At 62.6% G+C, this 21,309-nt stretch overlaps 1 protein-coding gene across 1 annotated transcript in view; it reads right to left on the reverse strand.

The window, feature by feature from the left end:
• Window positions 1-21,309, reverse strand: part of GALNT9 (polypeptide N-acetylgalactosaminyltransferase 9) — a 69,948-nt gene that overhangs the window by 14,681 nt on the left and 33,958 nt on the right. Inside the window, exons 3-6 of the mRNA XM_026514639.2 lie at window positions 15,576-15,742; window positions 13,650-13,824; window positions 9,699-9,896; window positions 4,047-4,164 (exon numbers count right to left, since the gene is read on the reverse strand). Of these exons, the coding sequence (XP_026370424.1) occupies window positions 4,047-4,164; window positions 9,699-9,896; window positions 13,650-13,824; window positions 15,576-15,742 (658 nt within the window). The remainder of the gene's footprint in view (window positions 1-4,046; window positions 4,165-9,698; window positions 9,897-13,649; window positions 13,825-15,575; window positions 15,743-21,309) is intronic.

The raw sequence follows: 21,309 nt of genomic DNA on the forward strand, positions 1-21,309 counted from the left end.
GCACAGCCCCTGCCTGGCCTCCTCCCACCGCAGGCTGACATTCCCTGCCTGTCTCACTGGGCTGGCTTGACGCCCCCTGCCCCCTGGGGAGGACCCTCGAGGGGCCTCTGCTCTGAGCCTGGGGGGGTCCTCAGGGCTGTGCGCAGACCCTCCTGCCCTCGGCCCAGCTGAGCTTGCTTTGGAAGGAGACAGGAGCAGAGAGTATTTGGGGCTCCCCGCTGCCCCTGCATGGACACCTTGCTGTCCATGTGTCCCTAGCTGGACGCATCCTCTCCAGCACTGTCCTCCACCCCCCCACACCCAGCCCGAGCCTCGGGGGACAGCAGCCTGGCTCCCTGGCCCCGTGGGTGTCTGCAGCGCGTGCGGACGGCTCCGAGGACCCCCGTGGGCATGCGCACAGGCCCGCGGCGGCCTCCCTGGGGCTCCTGGCGCGGAGCACAGCACACACAGAGCCCGCTCCTCGCACGAGGTTCGGGAATCGTTAGCGAAGGAGCCGTATTTAACCATCAACACAGTTGAGAAAGTCGGCATGCTGAAGGATCTGCCAGCGTAACCTCCTGATTCCATTTTTAACACCTATGATTGAAGGTTGACTCTAAATTTTCTATTTAAAATTAGACTGTGTCAGAGAATTAAATAGCATTGCAAACATTTCTGAAACGCTTCGGAGAACCTGAGGTTTGGTAGAAGTTCAATGTGTCGGATACGCTAGAAAGTTCCAAGCACTTGGGGGGGTTTCTGCTGTGGTATCAGACGTTGGAAGTGCGTAAGCAGGAGAGTAAACACATTATATTTGTAAGTGTCATTTTCAAAGGTTCAAGGGAATTTAACTAAGTCAAGGCAGGAACGGAGCTGACTGTCGTTTAATGGCATTTACTCTGTTCAACCGAGTTAATCACACATTAATCAAAGAAAAAGGGGCAGTGAGTGTTCTTACTGGATTAGATTTATAACCATAATACTCAGAGCCCCTGGTTTAACTTAAACGCTCAGAGCAAATAGGTTTAGAAACGCGTGACTTCAACAAACTGTGTGCCAAGTTCTCAGGACCAGCCTTCAATAGTCTCCGTGGATCAAGGCTCCAGGGGCAAAAGCAAACAAAACCCCCAGAACCCCACACCAACCAGAGCGCAGCCCGGCTCCACTGTGAGCCCACCGCGCCCCAGCCAGGACCCCCCCACCGGCTCTGCTCCTGGGCGTTTGCGGGGTGCCTGGGGCTGGTTCCCAGGGTGGGCTGCCTGGGCCCGGGGCCTCCGCAGCCCCTGAGAATGTGCTGGAAACGCAGACGCCTGGGCCCCGCCCCCACTGAGTGTAAATCTCTGGGGAGGAGCCCAGGCTGCTGCGTTTTCAGGGAAGCTCTGGGGGATGGAGGTGCAGCCGGAGTCTGAGAACCGAGGCCTGGGCACCGCCCCTGTCCGCTTATGGCTGTCCCGCTGCCCCCGAGTCAGAGTCGCAGACACTTGAGGGCCTCCTGTCCCGGCTGGGCTCAGAGCCAAGTTTAGGGAATCCCGGCCATCGGCTGTGGCTTCGTGGCGCCAAGCACAGCGGGCCCCGAGGCCAGACGCTGCGGCCCATGAGAGAGGAGCCCGTTCCCAAGCCACGTGAGCAGAACCAGCTCATGGCTGGACCCCTGACCAGTTAGACTGGAACGCTGGAGGAAGGCGTCCGTGCCCTCAGGCAGAGCCCTCGGGTGGGAAGGGATGCGGCAGGAGCGCAAAGTGCCGTGGGAGGCAGGGGCGTGGAGACCGGGTCACAACAGCACGCCTGCGCTGAGGGCCCAGCCCGTTCCCTGGAAGCCGCATTGGTTTTCAGGAGTGACGGCCTTGGCCCTGCAGGTCACAGGGAAAGCCCGCCGCCCAGCCCCACCGTGAACACCAGCCTTCAAATGCACCGTCCGCTCCGAATCAAAACCCAATTTCATTTCTTTTCAGAGTAAAATGCTGCACTGAACCATTTTTTCTTGAAACCACTTCCGCAGAGAGTCAGAGCCCACGCCAGTCCCGTGGTGGGGATGGGAGCCGGGCCTCTGTGACCCCTGGGCTCCAGGTGACAGCCAGGACTTTCAAGGCTACCGCGTCTCCATCGCTACTGGGACCTCTCCTCCTGCCCCGCTACTCAGGCCAAGTGCTGGCGAGGCAGCTCTGACCTCCCTGAGCCCCACCCCATCCCCCAGCAAACGCAGGGGGCGCTTCCTCAAGAATGAACCCAGACTACGCAGGATCTCACCACCTCCTCCCCGGTCCACGCCACCTCACCTCCCTGCGTCGGTCCAGAAGCCCTGACCTCCCTGCTTCTGTCCTCACTCCCTCCACCCTGGAATGCCAGGGGCCAGAGGGGTCCCTGAAACACAGAAGCCAAGCCTCTGCTCAGGGCTTCGGATGCCTCCCAGCTCCTCAGAGCAGAAGCCGGACCCTCTCCTCCCCGCCCCCCCAGCTCCTGTTGCACACGTGTCTTTGCTTCTGGGGCACATCAGACATGATCCTGCCCCAGGGCCTTTGCACCCGCCATTCCCTCTGCCTGGAACACTGTCCCCTCCCGGATCAACCACAGTCCCCTCGCGTCACCTGGAGGTCTTTCTATAGACGTTCCTTCCGGGTGGAGGCTTCCCTGACTGCTATCCTTAAAACTGCCCCCCTGCACTCCTGCCCCCCCTGCACTCCTGCCCCCCTGCACTCCTGCCCCCCCTGCACTCCTGCCCCCCCTGCACTCCTGCCCCCCTGCACTCCTGCCCCCCCTGCACTCCTGCCCCCCCTGCACTCCTGCCCCCCCGCACTCCTGCCCCCCTGCACTCCTGCCCTCCTGCACTCCTGCCCCCCCTGCACTCCTGCCCCCCCTGCACTCCTGCCCCCCCTGCACTCCTGCCCCCCTGCACTCCTGCCCCCCCGCACTCCTGCCCCCCTGCACTCCTGCCCTCCTGCACTCCTGCCCCCCCTGCACTCCTGCCCCCCCCCCCCGCCTCCTTTCTCCCTTTGGTGCCTCTCACTAAGTGACACACTTTCTCTTCTCACCTCCTCCCTGGAAGGTGAGCTGCAGGGAAGCAGGATCTGAGCCATCTGTTCCCTCTGCAGCTGGAGGCCTGGCGCACCGCCGGCACTCACGGCACGCGGTAAATGAGGCCCAGCTCCCTGCAGGAGACGCGGGCTCTGGGGAAGGGGCTGAAGAGGGTCTCCCCCCGCTCTGGCGGGGAGCTGGCTCTCTGAGCGCTTAAGATCTCCAAGGCCGCCTGGTCAGAAGTGTCGAGTTCTGGTTCTGAGGGCTGTCTGGGGCGCTGTCCCTGAGGGGACCTGTGTTCCCAGCCACCGACATTCCCCAAAGCCCTGAGCACTGAAGTGCCCTCCCTAGGGGGCTAGGTCGGACCTCGCCTGCGGGCATCCGAGAGAGAGAAGGAGCTCTGCCACCCCAGAGTCCCTGATTTGCAACCAAGATTCTTCCAGAACTTTCCATCAGTTCTCCAAGCTGCCAAGTGAGGAAGTTTGAAACCAGGAGGGGCCCCTGGGAAGAGGGTGGGAGGGGTGGGGGCCAAGGCTCGTGGATCTCAGCTCGGGGCCTCCCTTGGGGGGCCCCGGCCCGTGCAGCCCCAAGCCCTCCCCAGCGGGGCCCCAGGGGCCCAGTCCTGCCTGGAACCTTTGCACGAGCTGCCTGCACGCCCACGAGGAGCAGCCATGGGGCCTCCAGTGCCATGACCCCGATCTGCACCCCTGCCTTCCACATCGAACAAGACAACCCTAGAACCGCGTGCACGGCAGGCGGGACAGCTCGAGGGCGGGCGTCCACTGTGGACGCTCAGTTCCCTGTGCCGTGCGAGCAGCTTCCACACACCCTTCAGTGCCGTGCGCACCGAGAGCGGGCGGCGTTCGCGATGGAGCAGACACGCAGCACCATGCTTTGCTGTGTCCCCCAGTCCCACGTGGCGTGGCTTCTCACGCTGACTCCTCCTTCCCGCTGGCCGGGAATGAGCAGCACACAGGCCAACCCGCCCCCACCTCTGACAGGTCTGCACAACCGTTCTCTGGATGGGTCTGGCGGCCCCGCACAGCGCCACTTACCCTCATGCCCAGCTCGATGTTCTCGCCGCCATACACCTCCATGCCCGGGTCCAGCAGCCCAATGTCCCCAAAGTACTCCCGGTCCACCACGAACGAGCAGCCGATCATGGCGGGGGTCCTAGCGGGGAGCAGAGACCGCGCGTGAGCAGGTCACAGGTTCGTGACCCCGAGCCCCAACCTGTGGCAGGTGCTGAGCACAGACCAGGCTGGCGGCCGGGAGAGCCCAGGACTCAGGACAGCTGCTTCTCCGTCTCTAGGACACAGGCGGGCCCCCTCGGGGTCGTCTCTGTATCCTCCAGAGCCTGGGAAAGCACCCAGCACAGGCCCAGTTCAAACGCTAACTAAGGAACATCAACAGAGGACAAAAACCAGCACTCAACTCAGGCAAGATAGTGTAAGGGATTTTAAAGACATCCGTTTACTTAACGAGTTGTTTGATTGCCCTGAACATCATTTCCCAAGCTTGCGTCACTTGCCTTCCTCCTTCATCATTTTGTCCTATCTGTATGCCAGGAGTCAGGGCTGCACTGGGCCGTGGCATAGGTTGTGCACTGCTCGACGCTATGGACCCTCATTGATATCGGGCTCTTTCTGCATGACACACCTTGAAGTTGTAGAGTGCACAACATGTGCAGCTATAGACCACGGACTGCCACCTGTTCTATTATTCCTATAATTATCTACACCCACACATTGAAACACCATCAGTGAATCTTGCCTCGTCTGCAGAAACTGTATCTGTGAAATCAAGCATCTATGTGCTAGTTACATTTTTTCTACCACGCATCACAAATCTACCAGTGTGGTGGGTCCCTGGGAAGGGGGCTCACAGAGCGCCAGGAGTATCGGGGCACAATGAGACAGCATCCCTGCGGATGGGATCCTGCATTCACTCACTCATTCATTCACCACGAATTTAGGCAACAGGGAGTGTCTTCTAGGCGGTAAGGATAAAAAGAAAGTCAAAGTGTGTCTCTAGCAAGAAGGAGGCGCAGTCTAGACACCGTAAGGAAGCAGGACCTCGAAGCTTTGATGGAAGATTTTGCCTCAAAACAAAGACAAAGCCGATCTGCTTGTAGGCTGAGGGGCTGGGGTCTTTGAAGCCCAGAGAGGAGCCAGCAAAGGCCCCAGCGCCGCTCTGGCACCGAGGTGAAGGCTGAAGCCGCTCCCTCCTCCTCCTGCTACTTCTGCAGAGACTACATCCTTCTTCACCAAAACAACAGCAAAAATGGGTCTCAATCACTATTTAAGAGAAGCACTTCTGCTCCGTGAGTGGGAAGTCAGAAGTAAATGCCCATCCGTTGTCCAAGAAAAACAGACGCATTAAAAACGATTATCGTTTTATTTGTGCAAAGATTCAATTTGCTGTCATTAGATTTTGGCCACAAATCTAACGGTAACGAAACTTTAATGCCGCCTTGACTTTTAATAGCACGTGTTTGACAGGTTAGGTTATAATTCACAGACGCACAACAGACACTCTCTCATTTTCTTCACAGCGATGAAAAATCTCAGGGTAATCTCTGGTGAATCAAAGTGCCGCTCTCCCGCCAAGTCTATTACAGTGGTAATGATTTTTTTATTATCGCTCAGAGTTCCAAAATAAACTTAAAATACACGCACGCGGTGGTGGGAGCGGAATCAGCTGCTGCGGGTTTATTTGCATGAGAAACTCTTGCTGTGATTACAGAACACAGCCGGGCTCGGGCTGCTGTGGCGGAGGGGTTCTCGGGGTCCGGGGGAGACGCCGTCACGGGGCATCCCGACATCCGGGCTGTTGTGTGACACGCGCAGCCCACGGCCGGGGGCCCCACCGAGGCTCCTGCCTTGTAACAGACGTGCAGACATGCGCAGACACACGGACACACACTCTGAGCCTCGTAACTCTGGAGCCCCACATGGGGGGGGGGCTGATAAAAGGAAGACCCCAAATGCACCCTTGGGCCTTTAGGAGACCGACAAGGTCCTGGTGAGCCAGCCTGCTGCGGCATCGGGCACGCGCTCAGGGGTGCGGCCAGGCACACGCTCAGTGAGTGAGCGCGTGGCTAGGCACAGCTCAGTCCGCTGGCCGCCATTCTGCGCGTACGCCGGGCCAGTGAGGGTGGGACCGGCCCTCTCGGAAAGGTTGAAGCCGCGGCTGCACAGCCAGAAGTACCCCGTGTGCCCCGAGAGCTCTTGAGGGTGGCGAGGGCCGGCCCGGCTCTGAGCCCACGGGCCGTGTGGCCTTCCCTGCGCTCGGCTGCTCCGCCGGCACCGCGAGGGCAGGACGCGGCGTCCCTCCAGGACTGCCCGCGGCCCGTGAACACCAACAGCAGCGAGTGTCCGCAGCCTGGGAGCCTTGGCTAGGACTGCTGTCGCCGACCCCACCGCGGGCGTCTGTCCCGGGCACTAAGCCAGAGCGGCCTGCGCGCCCAGAGGTCGGCTTGGAGGCCATCCGCGCAGAGGCTGGAGTGACTCTGGGTGACGGGACAGGACCAGCCACCGAGCCCGTGGCTGTGGGGACCACCCAGCACCCCCAGGATCACCTCGCAGAAGACGGGCGAGAAAGTCGGAAAGTAAACGGTCACTGCTCCCCCGCGGGGACTAGAGAAGCCGCGCCGTGTGCGCCTGGAAGTGCGTCCGCGTCTGTGCACAGATGTGTGTGTATCTGTGTGTGTGTGTGCGCGTGTGCAGGTGTGGGTGTAAGTGTCTGTGTGTGAGATTCGGGCCCTCCCCGCACTCCGACTGTGGGAGGGGCAAGGTGCTGGGAGGGGCCCTCAGGCGGGCCTGAAGGTCTCCCTTCCTGGAGGCTCGTCCTGGGCCCCCGTGCCCGCTGGAAGCCAGCTCACACCCACAGGACCCTCGCCGTCCCCTGGACACACGGGTGGGACCCGGCGCCGGGCCTGGGAACAGGAGCACCAGCCCAGCCACGAGCCCGTGGGACACGCGCGGGTTCCAGCGCCACGGCCGGCGTACCGTGCAGCCCATGCCGGCTGGGCTGACACCCTTCCCCGGAAGTCCCGGCCACGTCATTCCCGGCCGCTCTTCCCTCTTCCTTGAGCTTCAAGCACAATGAACGGCAAGAGAGTTTCCTCAAGCAAACCTTCGAACACCAGCCTCCCCCGGCACGGCTTCCCACGTACAAGCAAGTCCTTCAGAAGGGTAGCAGCTCTTCCCAGCTGCGATGCGGGAGGGGAGAGATTGCGGAGCACTGTCCAGGAGAGACCCGCGTGGACCCGCACCAACCCACCGCGGGGCTCGGGGAAGCAATCTGTCCAGTGGGGGTGGGTCGTACGACCTCCAAGAGCACCTTCTGCTGGGAGCCCGGCACAGGGTGTCTTCCGAACGGTCTGCCCGGCGGGCGGTGGTGGGAAGTCCTGTCCAGGCGGGGGGCCGGAGGGTGTCCTCCCGGTGAGGACAAGGACGAGGGGCAACGGGCTTCAAGGCTGCTCGCTGGCCTGGCTCAGCCCAGGGCTCCGAACTTCAGTGTGTGACCCCAGCCACTGGAGAACCCACCTGACCCACCACCGTGGGCCCGAGCAAAGTCCCCGTCCCCCCCTCCCCCCCCCGTCGTCTGCCTGGAGGCCCGCGTGACACCGGGTCTCCAGGAATTAGTGCCAGCTCAAAGCCAGCATCCGGCACCCCGGAAAGCCAGCCATTTCTCCGACCTGCACCCCTCGCCGGCCCAGCCCCACAGTCCTGAGTCTCACCCGTGTTGTTACATGGACGACAGTTTGTCCCTTCGGCTCCACGAACTGCGCTGAAAGCCGGGCAGATGTCCCTCGGCCTCTCCGTGCACACGTGATCGACATCCGGGCGTTTCCATGGCTGAGAACGGTGCGGCCGCTGTGAGTGTCCGCGTGAGTTTCCATGTGGACACAGGCTTCCATGGTTTCCAGGCCGATGGCCGCGGGGCAGTGCACCGGGTGGGACGTGCTGGTACCTTTAGGAGAAACCGCCAAACGTTCTCCCGAAGAAGTGTTGCCAGGTCTGCCTCCGGGCTCGTGTGGGAGCTCTGACTGCCCGCGTTCTCAGCAGCGCCCGGCGTGGCCCTCCCAACGGCCCGGGCTCCTCCTGGCGGCCACGTGGGCGCTTCCCTCCCGGCGGAGGCCGGCGTCTCCGTGATGTGCTGGCCGCGTCCGTCTCCTTCATCTCCCTTGGTGTCACGTCTGGTTAGAGCTTCACCGTGTTTCACTTGGAGTTTTGGGGTCAGGTTTTCCGACAGCTCTGAGGTCGTACCAGCGAGGAGCAAAGTGTGAGACAAGACAGTCGGGCCAGAAAATCCTGCTTCCCACGCAGCCGGGGCGTCCAGAGCTTGCCAAAAATTCAGGTGCTTCCCCGGGGTCTCTGACCTCACGGACTCCTGAAGTGGGAAACACTAGGAGCTTTGCTCCTAACGAGGGATTGTCGAGTGCATTCTGAATGAAGAATACCTTTCAAGCTGCCACTCCGTGCTCCGAGCGCGCCCGGGGGCCCGGCGGTCCATTTCTGGGCGTGGATGGCTCTGCGCCCTGTTTCGACTGCAAAGGCCCCAGAGCCCCAGCTCCTGCTCCCTGCGGAGCATCGGGGCCTGTCTCTGAGGACATGGCCGCCGGGACGGTGCAGGGCCCCGAGGCGGCTGCCGGTCCAGCTCCTGGGGACTCTGGGTCTCACAGTTCAGAGCAGCCCTCTGTGCTGGCAACGCTGTTTTCCTCAAAATCCGTGAGGTGCAGGGCTCGGGCCGAGCTATTCACCCCAGTGTCCGCTGACTTCATGGCTGGATGTCCAGGCTGCTCCTTGCCAGCAGAGGCTGGGTGCTTGGGAGCCCCCGCAAGGCCCTCCTGGGGGACAGAGCTTGTAAAGGCACATGACACACAGCCTTGGCGGCTCCCGGGCACAGTGACCTGTTTCAGCGGGATTTTGGCAGAGACCCACCGGTTTGGACAGAGTAGGGGCGGGCAGCTCCCAGCCCCTGAAATCTCAGGCCCCTGTAGGGGGCGCCTGGGGGTCAGCAGGAGACAGGCTCCTGTGGCTGCACCCCCAGGACCTAGTTATGAAGCCCGGATTCCCAGGCTCAGCAGATGGGGGTGGGGCTGCCAAGTGCAGCCTGGAGCTGATGACGGACACGGGTCAGCAGGCGGCAGAGGACCTGGGGGTGACGGGGAGCGGTGGGGACTGTGGCCGCTGGAGGCCCACGCCTGTTAAGACACAGCCCTTCTCAGCTCCGGCCGTGTGGGCCTTCCCACCTCCCAAGAGGTGCAGGAATCTGCGTATTTTAACACGTAAAAATCTCTGTTTCCATGTTTAGGAACTGACTTAAATAAATCCGTGCATTGAGGGACAGCTGTGGGGTCTCTGTCCGCAGCCCTGTTGGCCTCATGGTCCCTCTGCCCACGCCTGCGGCTCCCGCGGGGCGGCTCCGTGTCTGTGTCTCGTGGCCTCCCACCGGCTGTCTCCCTCACGCTCTCTCTCTGGTTTCCCGTCCTCTGTCCGTGTCTGCTTCTCTTTCCCTGGCTCCTCCTTTCTGCTCGTCTGGCTCTGTCTCCCTCCTTCTGTCCCCCCTTGACCCGGTCACCGGTCAGGCCGCACGCTGGGGCCTGGCCCCAAGCCCCACCCCTCCCACCGGAACCCCCCACCCCAGTCCCGCTCTGGCCCCCAGCTGCAGCGGCCCCGCCCGAGCCCGCGGGGCCTCACCTGATGGGCGCGGCCTCGTCGCCGCGGTCCAGCCAGTCCTGCGGCGGGATGATGTACATGCACCAGAGGCCCCAGTTGTAGCCGTGGGCCGCGCTTGCGTACTGCTGCACCTCGAACGTGTCGTACTTGATGTTGTCGATGGCCGGCAGGACGATGCGCCGGCGGTCCTCCCGGATCCGCGACAGCGCGGGTTCAGCCCTGCGGGGGGCGCAGCCTGTGAGGAAGGGCGGGGGTGCGGGGACCCCCAGCCTGCGCCCCGGGGAGGGTGACGTCAGGAACACCCCCCCCCCCCCCCCCCCCCCCCCGCCAGCCGGCTGGCCCGCAGGGCAAGGGCGTCGGCCCCAGGAGCCCAGGGCGAGTCGGGTCGCAGATCTGCCCGGCCTGGGGCCTCGCCCTCCCCTTCCTGCAGCAGCCCACCCCGATGCCTGCCTGACCCTAGGGACAGAAACACCATCTGGGCCCCGTCTGACGCCCCCCGAAAGGCGGCCTCTGCCGCTGCCCTGCTTCACGGCTCGGCCCCTCCCTCCGCCGGCTCCCCTCCCTGCCCCTCCTTCCTGCTCCTGTGGAACGTAGGCTTAGAGGCACTCATTTGAGCACCAATTAGGTGCCATGCCCTGCTCTAACCAACTGGGATACATTCATAAATTTAAAAAAAATCCATGCCTCAGAGAGCTTAGGATCTGTTGGAAGGACGAGAGAGGCTACGGGGTACTGTGGTGCAGTGTGCAACCTACACAGCAGTACAGGTGGCCCTGAGACAGTGGGGGTCAGACACGAACACGTGAGGCAGGTATGTCAGAAGGGGGCACGTACCGTGCGGGAAAGAGAGCGAGGTAAGGCTGACTCGGGGTGGCAGTTTTAAATAGGGTATCACTGTAGATTGCCCTGGGCAATGAGCGGGAGGAGGTGGGGGGCCAGCGGGTGTCAGGGGGACGGGCGCGGGCAGTGCTGAGGCCCTGGGATGTGAGCCTGGAGAAGTGGGGGCACATACACGGTGAGGCCAGAGAGCAGAGGGACCCGAGGACGCGGGCTCTCGGGTGACCTCTTTGGGCAGCAGCGTGACTGCAGATGGTGAGGGATTCCCCGGGGAAGCAGGTGCGGCTTCGCCCTTGCACGCGGCCCCATCTCCCGCGAGGACCAGACACCACCAGAAGCCCGGCCTCTGAGCTGGAGTTCAGCTGTGGTCATGGGCCGCCCGCTGCCTGGGGGGCCGGGGCGGGAGCTGCAGCGAGGGCAGGAAGGGCCAGGACACAGCTCAGGGGGGCCGCTTGCGGGGGCAGGTCCTCCGGTCCCACCTGGCGACATCTGCCGCACACCCCGTCCTCTTTCCCTTCCCGCTGAGTGACAGCCTGGTATTTACCTGCCTTTCAGCTTCGCGAGGAGGATTAATTAATTACTGTCAGCAAAGCGCCTGAGAAGAAGAGCCTCCGTAAACGCCACATCTGCTAATGAGGCGGCATCTTTGTGGAGGCCACTCTGGGGGGAGGGCTCTTTGCAGGCGGATAACTGGGTTTTCAGTCGTGAAAATCAAAGTTACCCTGGTTCAAAATTGCATCTGGGGTGACTGACCCGCGGCTCTCCCAGATGGCTTCCAAATGCCTGAGGGAGCTTACGATACAGTAGAGGGAGGAACGGCGGGCTACCAAGTGTGGTTGTGCAGTGCGCAACCTACGCAACCCCGTGGAGGGACCCTGGTGGGGGGCAGGCAGTGACCTGTAATGAAGGACAGAAGGTGATACACATCGTGGGAGAAGAAGGGCTGTCTCACGACAGCGGAAGAGCAGAGAGAAACGGGGGCCTGGAGGGGAAGTCAAACAGAAGAAACTCGCGTCTCTGCCAACCGAGCAGGGACAGAACCAACGCTTGTGACAAGTGCGTGGTCCTGGGGTGGCTGAGACGCTCCAGGAGGGGGAAGGAGAAGGCTCCACTTGCCTAGGAGACGCCAAGCCCCTGCCAGAGCCAGCGGCAGCTGTAGGGAAACCATGACCTTGAAGACCCTGGGACGCCGGCCCCTCATGGACCAGCTGGGGACACGGAACCATGCATGGTGGGTCTGGTCCAGCCTAACCACGCAGACTCAGAACTGCGCCCAGCTCACCAGTCCCAGTCGGCACGGCCACTGCCGACCTCGTTTCCCGCGGCTGGTATCCCAGGGAATGTCTTACATTGGGCTTTGCAGAGTTTAAAAATATGCGTTGGGAGATCTGATACAAAAATCTTGAGTTTTAGTTTCTATTGAAATGGGCCGTGGGCCGACGTCTCCCTGCAGCTCAGCGGGCGGGTGCCACAGGCCGCCATGTTCACTGCAGACCCACACACTGCGGGTTTAACCTCAGGGTCTTGATAGCAGAGCATCCGGGCTTACGCGGGCAGCCCCCAAATCCAGTGACAAGACCCTCCCAAGAAAGAGAGGAGAGTCATGGACACGTGGGGGAGAAGCCGTGTGAGGACAGAGGCTGCAGGGCTGTGGCCACAGCCCAGGGACGCCACGGACCCCGGAGGCTGGAGGACACAGGGATGGGCACCTCCGGGGGGTGTGGCTCGGCTGACACCTGTGTCCCCTCAGTGGACTTCAGGCCCCAGGATGGACAGAGCAGTTTCTGCTGTTTAGAGCCGCCCAGATTCTGTGGTTCAGAGCCGCGGGACACTGATACGTGGGGTCAACCCTCCCTCTGCCCACGGGCCTCTCCCCATGTGCACGCTCATGTGTCCGAGGCGTCCCCTCAGCTCCCAGGCTACCTCAAACCAGGCCGTCCCCGGGGGCCTGGTCTGCAATCCCGGGGACGTACTGATCTGACCCCGAGGGCCTGGAGCCAGGCGCCCGTGGGGGCTTCTTGGATGTCACTCACGCAGTCCTGGCAACAGCCCCCACCCCGTGCACGCTTCCAGCATCCCACTGGAATACGAGGGACGGGAGCGCCTCGCCCTCCCCTGCCTGCACCATGCTGGCAAGCTGGACATCCCGCCGTGACTCGCTCCCTTACCGAGGGCGTTCCCGCGGGATCGTGGCCCCCACCCCCACCCGGCCTCCATATATCCCTCTCTCATCTGCACAGCGCACCCCCACACGCAGCCACCAGAGAAGTTAAGGGAACAGCCGGCGCTTTCCAGAAAACTCTGAAGCACGTCCTACTCTGAGGACATGGGTGCACCCCTGCCTCTGACAGCGGGGTCTGGACAAAGGTGCCAGGACCAGCCCTGGGCCTGACACTCCCAGAGGACCCGGCCTCCCCCCGACCGGGGATAACGTGCGGGACAACTGACAGCATTCTTAAAGCCGCACTGGCTGCTTCGGAGCTGGACGAGGGCTGCAGGTGCCCCGGCTGTGTCCCTGGCACACACGAGGACCCCGGGGCGCCAGGCTGCGCTTCCGGCACACAGACCTGCGCTTCCTGCCAGCCCCCGGGGGCTGCTGGGGCCGCTAGCCAGGAGGCCGCTAGCCAGGAGCCTGCAGGGCAAGCACGAGGCCAGCGCTGGAGCCCCAGCCTTCCTGTTGGGGTGCGGGGCGCGGGGCGCGGGGGTCACGCCTGTAGGTCATCCTGCACACCTGCTCCTGAGTCACCGCGGGCATCCCCGCCACTCCCTGGCCATGCCCCCTGCAAACGCCTCGTTAGAGGCCCACTGCGCCCCTGCACGGTGGACAAGAGGGCGCCACAGGACAAGAAACGGCTTCCAGCTGGTGCTGGGGGCCCTGTGGGCGACACCCGCACACCACTGTGTGCTCCCTGGTCTGAGGCCACACCCACATGCTCGTTCTGGGCTGTGACCTGCCGGACGCAACATCCCGCGGTCTGCGCCTCCGTAGCGGCTTCTGGCGCAGCAGCCGGGGGTGGAGAAGCCCCAGGCTGGACTCGGCTGCCCTCGGATGCCCCAGGCCCATCTTCTGCGGGATCCCGCAGGAAGTCCCCAAAGCCAACCCCCCCAGCACTACCCCCCGCGTCCCGCTCTCACCAGCCCATGCCGAACTCCACGTGGGCGTCGAAGAAGCCGACCACAGGGGCCGTGGCCGCCTTCCAGCCCTGCAGCCGCGCCCGGATCAGGCCTTCCCGCCGGTGGTTGCGGACGATCTTCACCAGGCCCGGGTACCGCCGGTTCACATACTGGTCCAGGCTGGCCTTGAGCTCCACTGCAGCGGACACAGAGACGCCTCAGCACGCTGGCCCCGGGAGGGCCCCGAGGTCACCCCGGGTCGGTGTGGGCAGGCTGGGGCACTGCGTGCCCCGGGCCCCTACTCCACGGCCAGCCGTTGAAGAGCACCTGCGGTGGCCGGACGTGCTTCAAGGGGCTGGGGACCATGGGCGACAAGACCCCGCCCCGTGAAGCTGGCCCACTGGTGGGGGGGGGACGACAGACAGAAACCAGCCAAACGGGGCTGACTGGACAGAGGTACGTGTCACAAACACAGGAGAACGGGGACCGAGTTCTCCACTGTGAAGAGGAAGGAGTCCACACACAGACACGTGGGCGAGCACACGTGGTCGGGCCACGCCGTGGGGTCTTCAGCCGTGATACCTGCTACAACACGCATGAACCCTGAGGACAGATGCTGCGTGATCCCACTTCTCTGCGGCCCTGAGAGGAGCCCCCTTCAGAGACGGCGGGTGGGGTGGGGGCGTGTTTAGCGGGGACAGACCTCCAGTTTGGGAAGATGGAAAGTTCTGGAGACGGATGGTGGGGACGGCCGCACAACAGTGTGCACGCGCTTCACACCCCTGAACGGTGCACTCACGGTTTAAGTGGCTAATTTTACGTTATGAGAATTTCAGCTCCATAAATTACTAAAAACTTGAGGAAGGCCCAGGCGAAAATCCAGGAGGGACCTGAGGAAGCTCCCCCAGGCCGAACGTGCACCAAACAAGCATGTTACAGCAGATTAGGGCCGGCGGAGAAGAGAGGACGGCGGGGTCTCTCCAGGCAGCTGGGCAGGGCCTCCCCCTGTGACCCGCCTGCAGAAGCCACCTGTCCCCTGGGCCCAGGGATGGCAGCCGGTCTTTCCCCGGAACAGCGTCCAGCCCCATCCTGCCCTTTCTGGGGAAGGTGGCCACCCGATCCTCACTCCTTTCACAGGGTCAGCTCGGGGCCCTGCAGTGTAGACATCCAGACCAACCCTGGGTTGGACGCGGCACCTCCTGCCCTCGGAGGGCTCCGAGGTGTCCCCCAAATTTTCTGCACTTGCCTCCCTCCTGAGGTGCAGCGGAGGGGCCAGCATGATGGGCCCACGGGACCTCAGCCGGGGGGCCGCCCGTGGTGGGTTCAGGCTCCCGGGTCTGCCTCTGGACCCCTGGCAGGGGCCTCGAGCCCTCTGCACCTGGTGGGCATGGGACGTGTGCGGGGAGGCCCCCTGGGGCCCGGGGTCCCCGCAGTGAGTGCCGGCCCAGCTCCCCGACAGCAGACCCTCACTGGAGCCCACGCCTCTGTCACTGGTAAGAGGCAAGAGGTGTGATCAACAGACAGGGGAAGTCAGCCTGCCCGGGCTTTTCTGGGCGACACCTGTGGGGGATGAATAGTGCCCCCAAGTTCAAGTCCACCCACAGCCTCGGAACGGGACCTTCTTTCAAAGTAGGGTCTCTGTGGATGTAACCGATTAAGGATCTTGCGATGAAATCCTCCTGGATTTAGGGTGTCCCTCATCCAACAACAGGTGTCCGTACAAGAGGAGGCATACAGGGGGGAGGCCACATGAAGGCAAGGCAGAAGTGGAGGGACGCACCACCAGCCAGAGCACAAAGGGCGCAGCAGTCGCCAGAGCCGGGAGAGGCGGGGAGGACGCCGTCCTGGGGCCTCCCGGGCGTGCGGCCTGGCCCAACCTGACTCAGGGCTCCGCCCCCAGCTCCAGCATGCTTGCACTACTGGGGGGCCCCACTGGCCCCCACTCACCGCTGTCGCTGTTGTCGTCCACCAGGATGACCTCTTTGAGGAGCCGCGAGGGCGTGCGGTTGACCACGCTGTGCACGGAGCGCAGGATGACGGACAGGGCCTCGTTGACAAAGATGAAGACCACGGAGATCTGGGGCAGGTCGGCAGCATGGGTCATCTGTCTGCACCTGCAGGAGACCCGGTTCGCGGTCAGCGGTCAGCGGTCAGCGTGGACCCCTCAGCCGGTTCTAAATCTTACACCCAATAGAAGAGCAACAACGAGGCCGTGACGCAGTGATTACATCCGTCAGAAGCTGCGGGCTCCTGCGCTCCAAGCCTCAGCCCGCTGCGTCCTTGCGGAAAGTCAGGGAATGGTGGTCATATCAGGTTGTGGCCCGGTGGTGGGCAGGGCCCAGCCCTGAGCCCAGCGCCGTCAACACCTGGTTCCAACTGCAGTGGGGGTGCAGTGGGGGGCTGTGGAGGTGACATCTACAATGAACCCTACAACGTAGGTGTTGCCCCAAAAGTGAAACCCGGGTAGTGGGTGATGGGCTGCGGTGGGCTGCGGGCCAAAGTCAGCTGAGGGCTGTCGCAATGGACGCAAAGTCTGCAGGGACGGCCTTGTCATCGGGGCTGAAGGTAACAGCCTCGGCCAAACCTAAGGACTTAGGGGCACGAGGGGGGGACGTGTGGTTCTCCCAGGGGTCTCATTGAGGAGGCTGGACGTGGGGGCTGGGCGTGGGGGCGAGGGGCCTCCAGGTCTTCAATGTAATTAAATGATGCGTGTTTGCTAATGGGCCTGCAGAGGGCAACGGGCTGTTGGTGTAATAACGTGATGGAATAAATTTACCGGGGGGCAAAGGGAGATGAACAGGAACTTAGCAAATGGTCAAAAATAAGGTGACAAAAAACAGCAAAGATGAGTAAAGGAAATACAAAGATACACGTGGAGGAGCCCAGCCACACACGTCTGCTGCCACAATAAACGTAAACACACCAAATCTCTCCTTAAGATGGCAGAGGCCACTCGACTCAGCTAGACACGCACGCTCTCACACCCACACACTCACACACACCCCTCCTCTGGAGTGAGTGCAGCTGGTGTTTGAACGCAAGCCATCAGCCGCGCCCGGGGCCAGGTGCTGCCCTAGCAAAGGCGGGAGAGCACCAGCGAGCCCCTCCTAGCCCACAGTGTGCTAGGGGCTGCGTGCGAGGGTCTCCGCCGTCACTGCAGCACACGGACAAGAACAGTGGGCACGGCAGCGTGATTTCAGAGGAAGGGGCAGAGGCCAGGACAAAACAGGGCCATGGGTGGGGACCCGGGGGCCATCTCCAGGCCAGGCAGCCAGGCAGGACCCCTGAGCGACCTGGCAGTGAGTTCAGCCCTGTCCTGCTCCGCGTGGCCGCAGAACAAACACCACAGACGGGGCGGCCTAAGCCGCTGTGTGTGGTCCTCACAGTCTGGAGGCAGGAAGTCCAGACCCAGGGGCAGTGGGGCCAGCTCCTCCCAAGGCCTCCCCTCAGTGTGCAGATGCTGTCTTCCCACCTTCCCACTGGGTCCTCAGTGGTCGTGCCCTGTGCGTGTCCGCGCCCTGCTCTGCTCTCCGCGGGGACTCAGTTGTTGGGGACAGGCCCACCCAGGTGACCCCACTCCACCTGTCACCTCTGTAAGGCCCTGCCTCCCCACACGGTCACATCCTGAGGTGCTGGGGGTCAGGGCTCCCGTGTACGAAATTGGGGGGGACACAGCTCAGCCTGTAACAGACCCAAAGGACAGAGGAACCAGCCATGTGTAGGACGGGGGGACAAGGAACTAGCAGGTGGGGTGTGCTGGGCATGATGAGATACTGGCCGTGCTGGCCAGGCGGGAAGTGGGGGTGTGGTGGGCAGTGGAGGGCAGCGTGCCCCCGCCTCGGCGGACACTCAGCCCCTTTCCGTCCCCCACAATGAGGACACACGTGCTGCTGGCCTCCCCCCTCCCCTCAGCTGTGGCCGTGAGTTCTGGGGATTTATTACTGCATGGCATTGGAGGCGGCAGCAGCTGGGCACGGCGGCCCCTGCGAAGTGCCTGTTCTCACGACCTTCCACATGATGTGGGCGTTCCTGCCAGGTCACCTGCGCTTCACCCTAGCAGCCATGGCAGCCGCTCACCTTGAAGATGCACTGCCTTCACCAGAAGGAAAATGCTCTTACTCCAAGTTCATGCCCCTGCTGGCTGCTGACAGACACAGAGCTAGCTCCCAGGCAGCCAGCCATTCTGGGGAGAGCACAAGGCTCCCAGGCAAGCAGGGCCATAGAACCTTCCAGATACACTCTCCCTTCTCTGCTCCGCGGGTCCCTCGGGCAGTAACGATGTGAGTGATACAGGGGATTCACTGGCTGGCCTCTGTGAGAAGTCCAGGGGTGTGTGACTTCAGGCCCGCTGGGCCCGGGGCTCCCAGGATGTTGGCAGGACCCAGCGCCTCTCCTTGCTCCACGCCGTTCTCGGGCTGGGAGATGCTCCGGGGAGGACAGTCCAGTTCCCGGAGAGGTGGGAAAACACCCCACCTTGGGGTGTCTCCTTGGCTCTGATTGGACGGTGCGCCCTGCCTTGGACCAATCACCGTGGCCCGAGGAGATGGGGCGCTCTGATTGGCTTACACTTAGATTACATCACTTCTTGAGTCCTGAAGTCGGGAAGGGGCTTCGCCAGGACCATGGCCAAGGACCGGCAGCTGGTTGCAGGGAAGACAGGGACCCTGACCCCCCGGCCCCACACTGGGGCCTCTGTCCCCCAACTTTCCTTCTGTGCTCCTGGCACGGATAAGGGCGCCTGCTGTGCTAATGAGTATTCGAGGGGCCTTCCACTCTGAAGACTCCTCCCTTGGCTGTGGGTTGGAAGGTGCCACCCTCCCCCACAAGGGAGCCCGCGAATATGACCTTTGGAAACAGGGACTTTGCAGACGTACGTACGTCCCAGATCTCAAAGTGAGCATGCTGGGCTTCGGGCGGCCCCAACTCCAACAGGTGCCCGTAGGGAGAGAGGCAGAGGGAGATCTGAGTCAGGGCCGGGTCTGTGGCTGGACCCGGGCGAGGCCAGCACAGGCAGCACCATCCCAAGGCCGACTGGCATGGTCTCGACTAAGGCTCTTCAGGCACCTGTTCCATCAGGCAGATCCGAGAACTGGAAGAAATGCCAGGTCCAGGGGCTTCTTCCGGCTGACTGTCCATCCCATTCATCTCTGATGGGAGCAACCAGGAACAAGGGGCGCTGGGGGGTCATACTGAGTGGGGTGGGGGCTACACCCCAGAGAGAGTGAGGCGCAGGGACACAGGGCCGGGGTCAGACGTGGTCTCTGCTCAAACACCGGGGGGACCAAGGAGCAAGTAGGGTGCCGCCAGAGAGAGCTGCAGCTGACTAGTGCCCCAAGGGCCACGGAGTGAAACCGTCCATATGGAACTCACGGGAGAGGCAGGACGCAGGCGAGGAGTCCGCAGGGAGCCCGTGTCGGGGGCACCAATCCCTGGGCCCAGACAACATGCCCCCTAGTCCTAACGGACAAAGCAGGCTGGTCTTCCCAGATCAGCTCTCCACAGCCTGGACACACGTTTTGCTGGGTTAGATCAGTTCTCTGAATAATTTAAGCCCAATCTACTTCATGAATTTTGTTCTGAGAGCCCAGATTCCATGCTAGACCCTCTGTGCCGAGGCACTCACCGGATAATCCCTCCGTCTTTCCATCTCTGCCTTAGAAACCACGGTCTGGAAGGAATTCTTCACACGGAGTGATGTTGCTTCTTAAGATTCTACTCACTGAGTGCCTCCAGCAAGAGTAAGTCCCACTCGGGGACGAGAAAATCGACAGGGTCACGTCTGTTATAGGATCTGGTGCTGTCCAGACAGCCTTTGTAAAAACAGTGCATCGACCGTGGTCACCACGATTGTAAAATACAGGATAGATTACTACAGAGCTTGGCAAACATGGCCGTGTGTAACTCTGGGTGTGAGAGAGTAAGCTGGCTTCAACTCCGTGCCAGGCTGTCCCCTCCCTGAGCCCAGTAACACCCATGTGTGTCTGAGCGTGGCTGGTGGGGGGAGACAGCTTGGGGACAGCCTAGGGGGACAGCCGGGGGGAAGCACGGCTGGGGGACAGCCTATGGGGGGACAGCCGGGGGGAAGCACGGCTGCAGGACAGCGTATGGGGGTGGGGCACAGCTGTGGAGACAACGGGGTGGGGGCACAGTTCTGAGGACACACGGGGGGAACAGTCGGGGGGGGGGCATGGCTGTAGGCAGAGCCTGGGGGGGCAGCTGTGGAGACAGTCCGGGGGACACAGGAGTGATATAAACAAAGGGGGTGCTGGTTTCTGTGTGTGTGCACTTTGGAGACGTGGTTTGGGGCGGCTGGAGGCTGGGCTGTTAGCGGCCAGGCCCTTCGGCCTCGTCACTGTGCCGAGCGTGGGGTCGTCCCCAAGCCTGCCTGTGCGGCAGCCCCAGTTCCATTGCAGGAAGCAGGGAAGGAGGGCACCCCACCAGGCACACGTTCCCCACGTCCACATATGTCCCACCGGTCACGGTTCGACTCCCTGCGAGGGATGCGGGACATGCAGCCTTCATAGGGGCTTGGGCCCAGCTGCATTTGGGGTTCGAGTAGGGAGGAAGAGAGGGAGAAAAGACGGGAGGGTGTGCCTAGGGCAGAAGGGGTGGCCCCGCTGCCCAGGACTGCGTCCCCCAGGGACAGTGGGCTCCTTGCAGGTGGAGGCTGAGCCTTACCCCACACAGCAGGGAAGACCAGGCTGGCTCGGGGCCTCCTTCACATCCCCATACTGGGCGGCCGGGCTGGGCATGCGGTGCTCCCGCGTGAGCCCCGCTCATGGTACAGAGCCCTGGGGACGCAGGTGCCAGTGGGTACAAGCCTCATCCCCAAGACTCTGCCTGCCCTCGCCGGCCCGTCCCCAGGCGCCCGGGCCACTGCGGCACCCCTCAAGGCCGCCCAGGCTGAGCCCCTGTCAACATGGGCCCCCCGGGCAGGACACCACGGACCTGACCGCTGTCCAGGGGCTCGAGCAGGCAGCGGTGAGGGGGCACGCAGACAGTTCTGGGCTTTGGGCACCCTGGTCCACAGCCACGCGGTTCCACGGGCCGACACCTGCAGGCATCACACGGACGAGTGTGGCTGTCCACCTGCTGGGGGACGTTTAGCACTTCGGAGAGCACAGGGCCTTCCTGGGCACAGCTGCTGGGCAGGGTGAGGCCATGTTTCTGCACAGCGGTCACCTGCACCTGACGAGTCACCCCACCGGGACACATGCAGCTTCTAAGTTGTTGGAATTAGAAACAGAGTGATGTATAGGGTTCATTTTGGCCCAGCACAAAACTGCATCAAATAACCTCTTTTACTCATGATGCAATCCCCTTCCCTATTGCAGAAAGTTTGTGTTCAACCCAGGGCAGACGGAAAGGGTTGCTGTTGGGGAAGGCTCGAGGCTAACGAAGAGATAAGAACCTGGCCCCGCTGAAGAATGGAACGTCACCACCGCCTGGGCCACGAGGCAGCATTTCTCCCGGCCTCACGTGTGTCACCTCCCTTCTGCCTCCTGGGGACAGGCCGCGGGTGCTGGGGCGTGGCCACACATGGCCTCATGGCACCTGAGGCAGCAGGGCCCCCATCCAGCTCTTACTGCCGGGGGACGAGTTCCCATTGCCGCTGGGCTGTGACTGCTCTCGGGACCGCGTGGCTCAGGGACCCCCCCCCCATTCTCCGTGCCGCCCCCCG

This window comes from Ursus arctos, unplaced genomic scaffold (genome assembly GCF_023065955.2).
Source record: "Ursus arctos isolate Adak ecotype North America unplaced genomic scaffold, UrsArc2.0 scaffold_34, whole genome shotgun sequence".
In the NCBI taxonomy this organism is placed as follows: Eukaryota; Metazoa; Chordata; class Mammalia; order Carnivora; family Ursidae; genus Ursus; species Ursus arctos.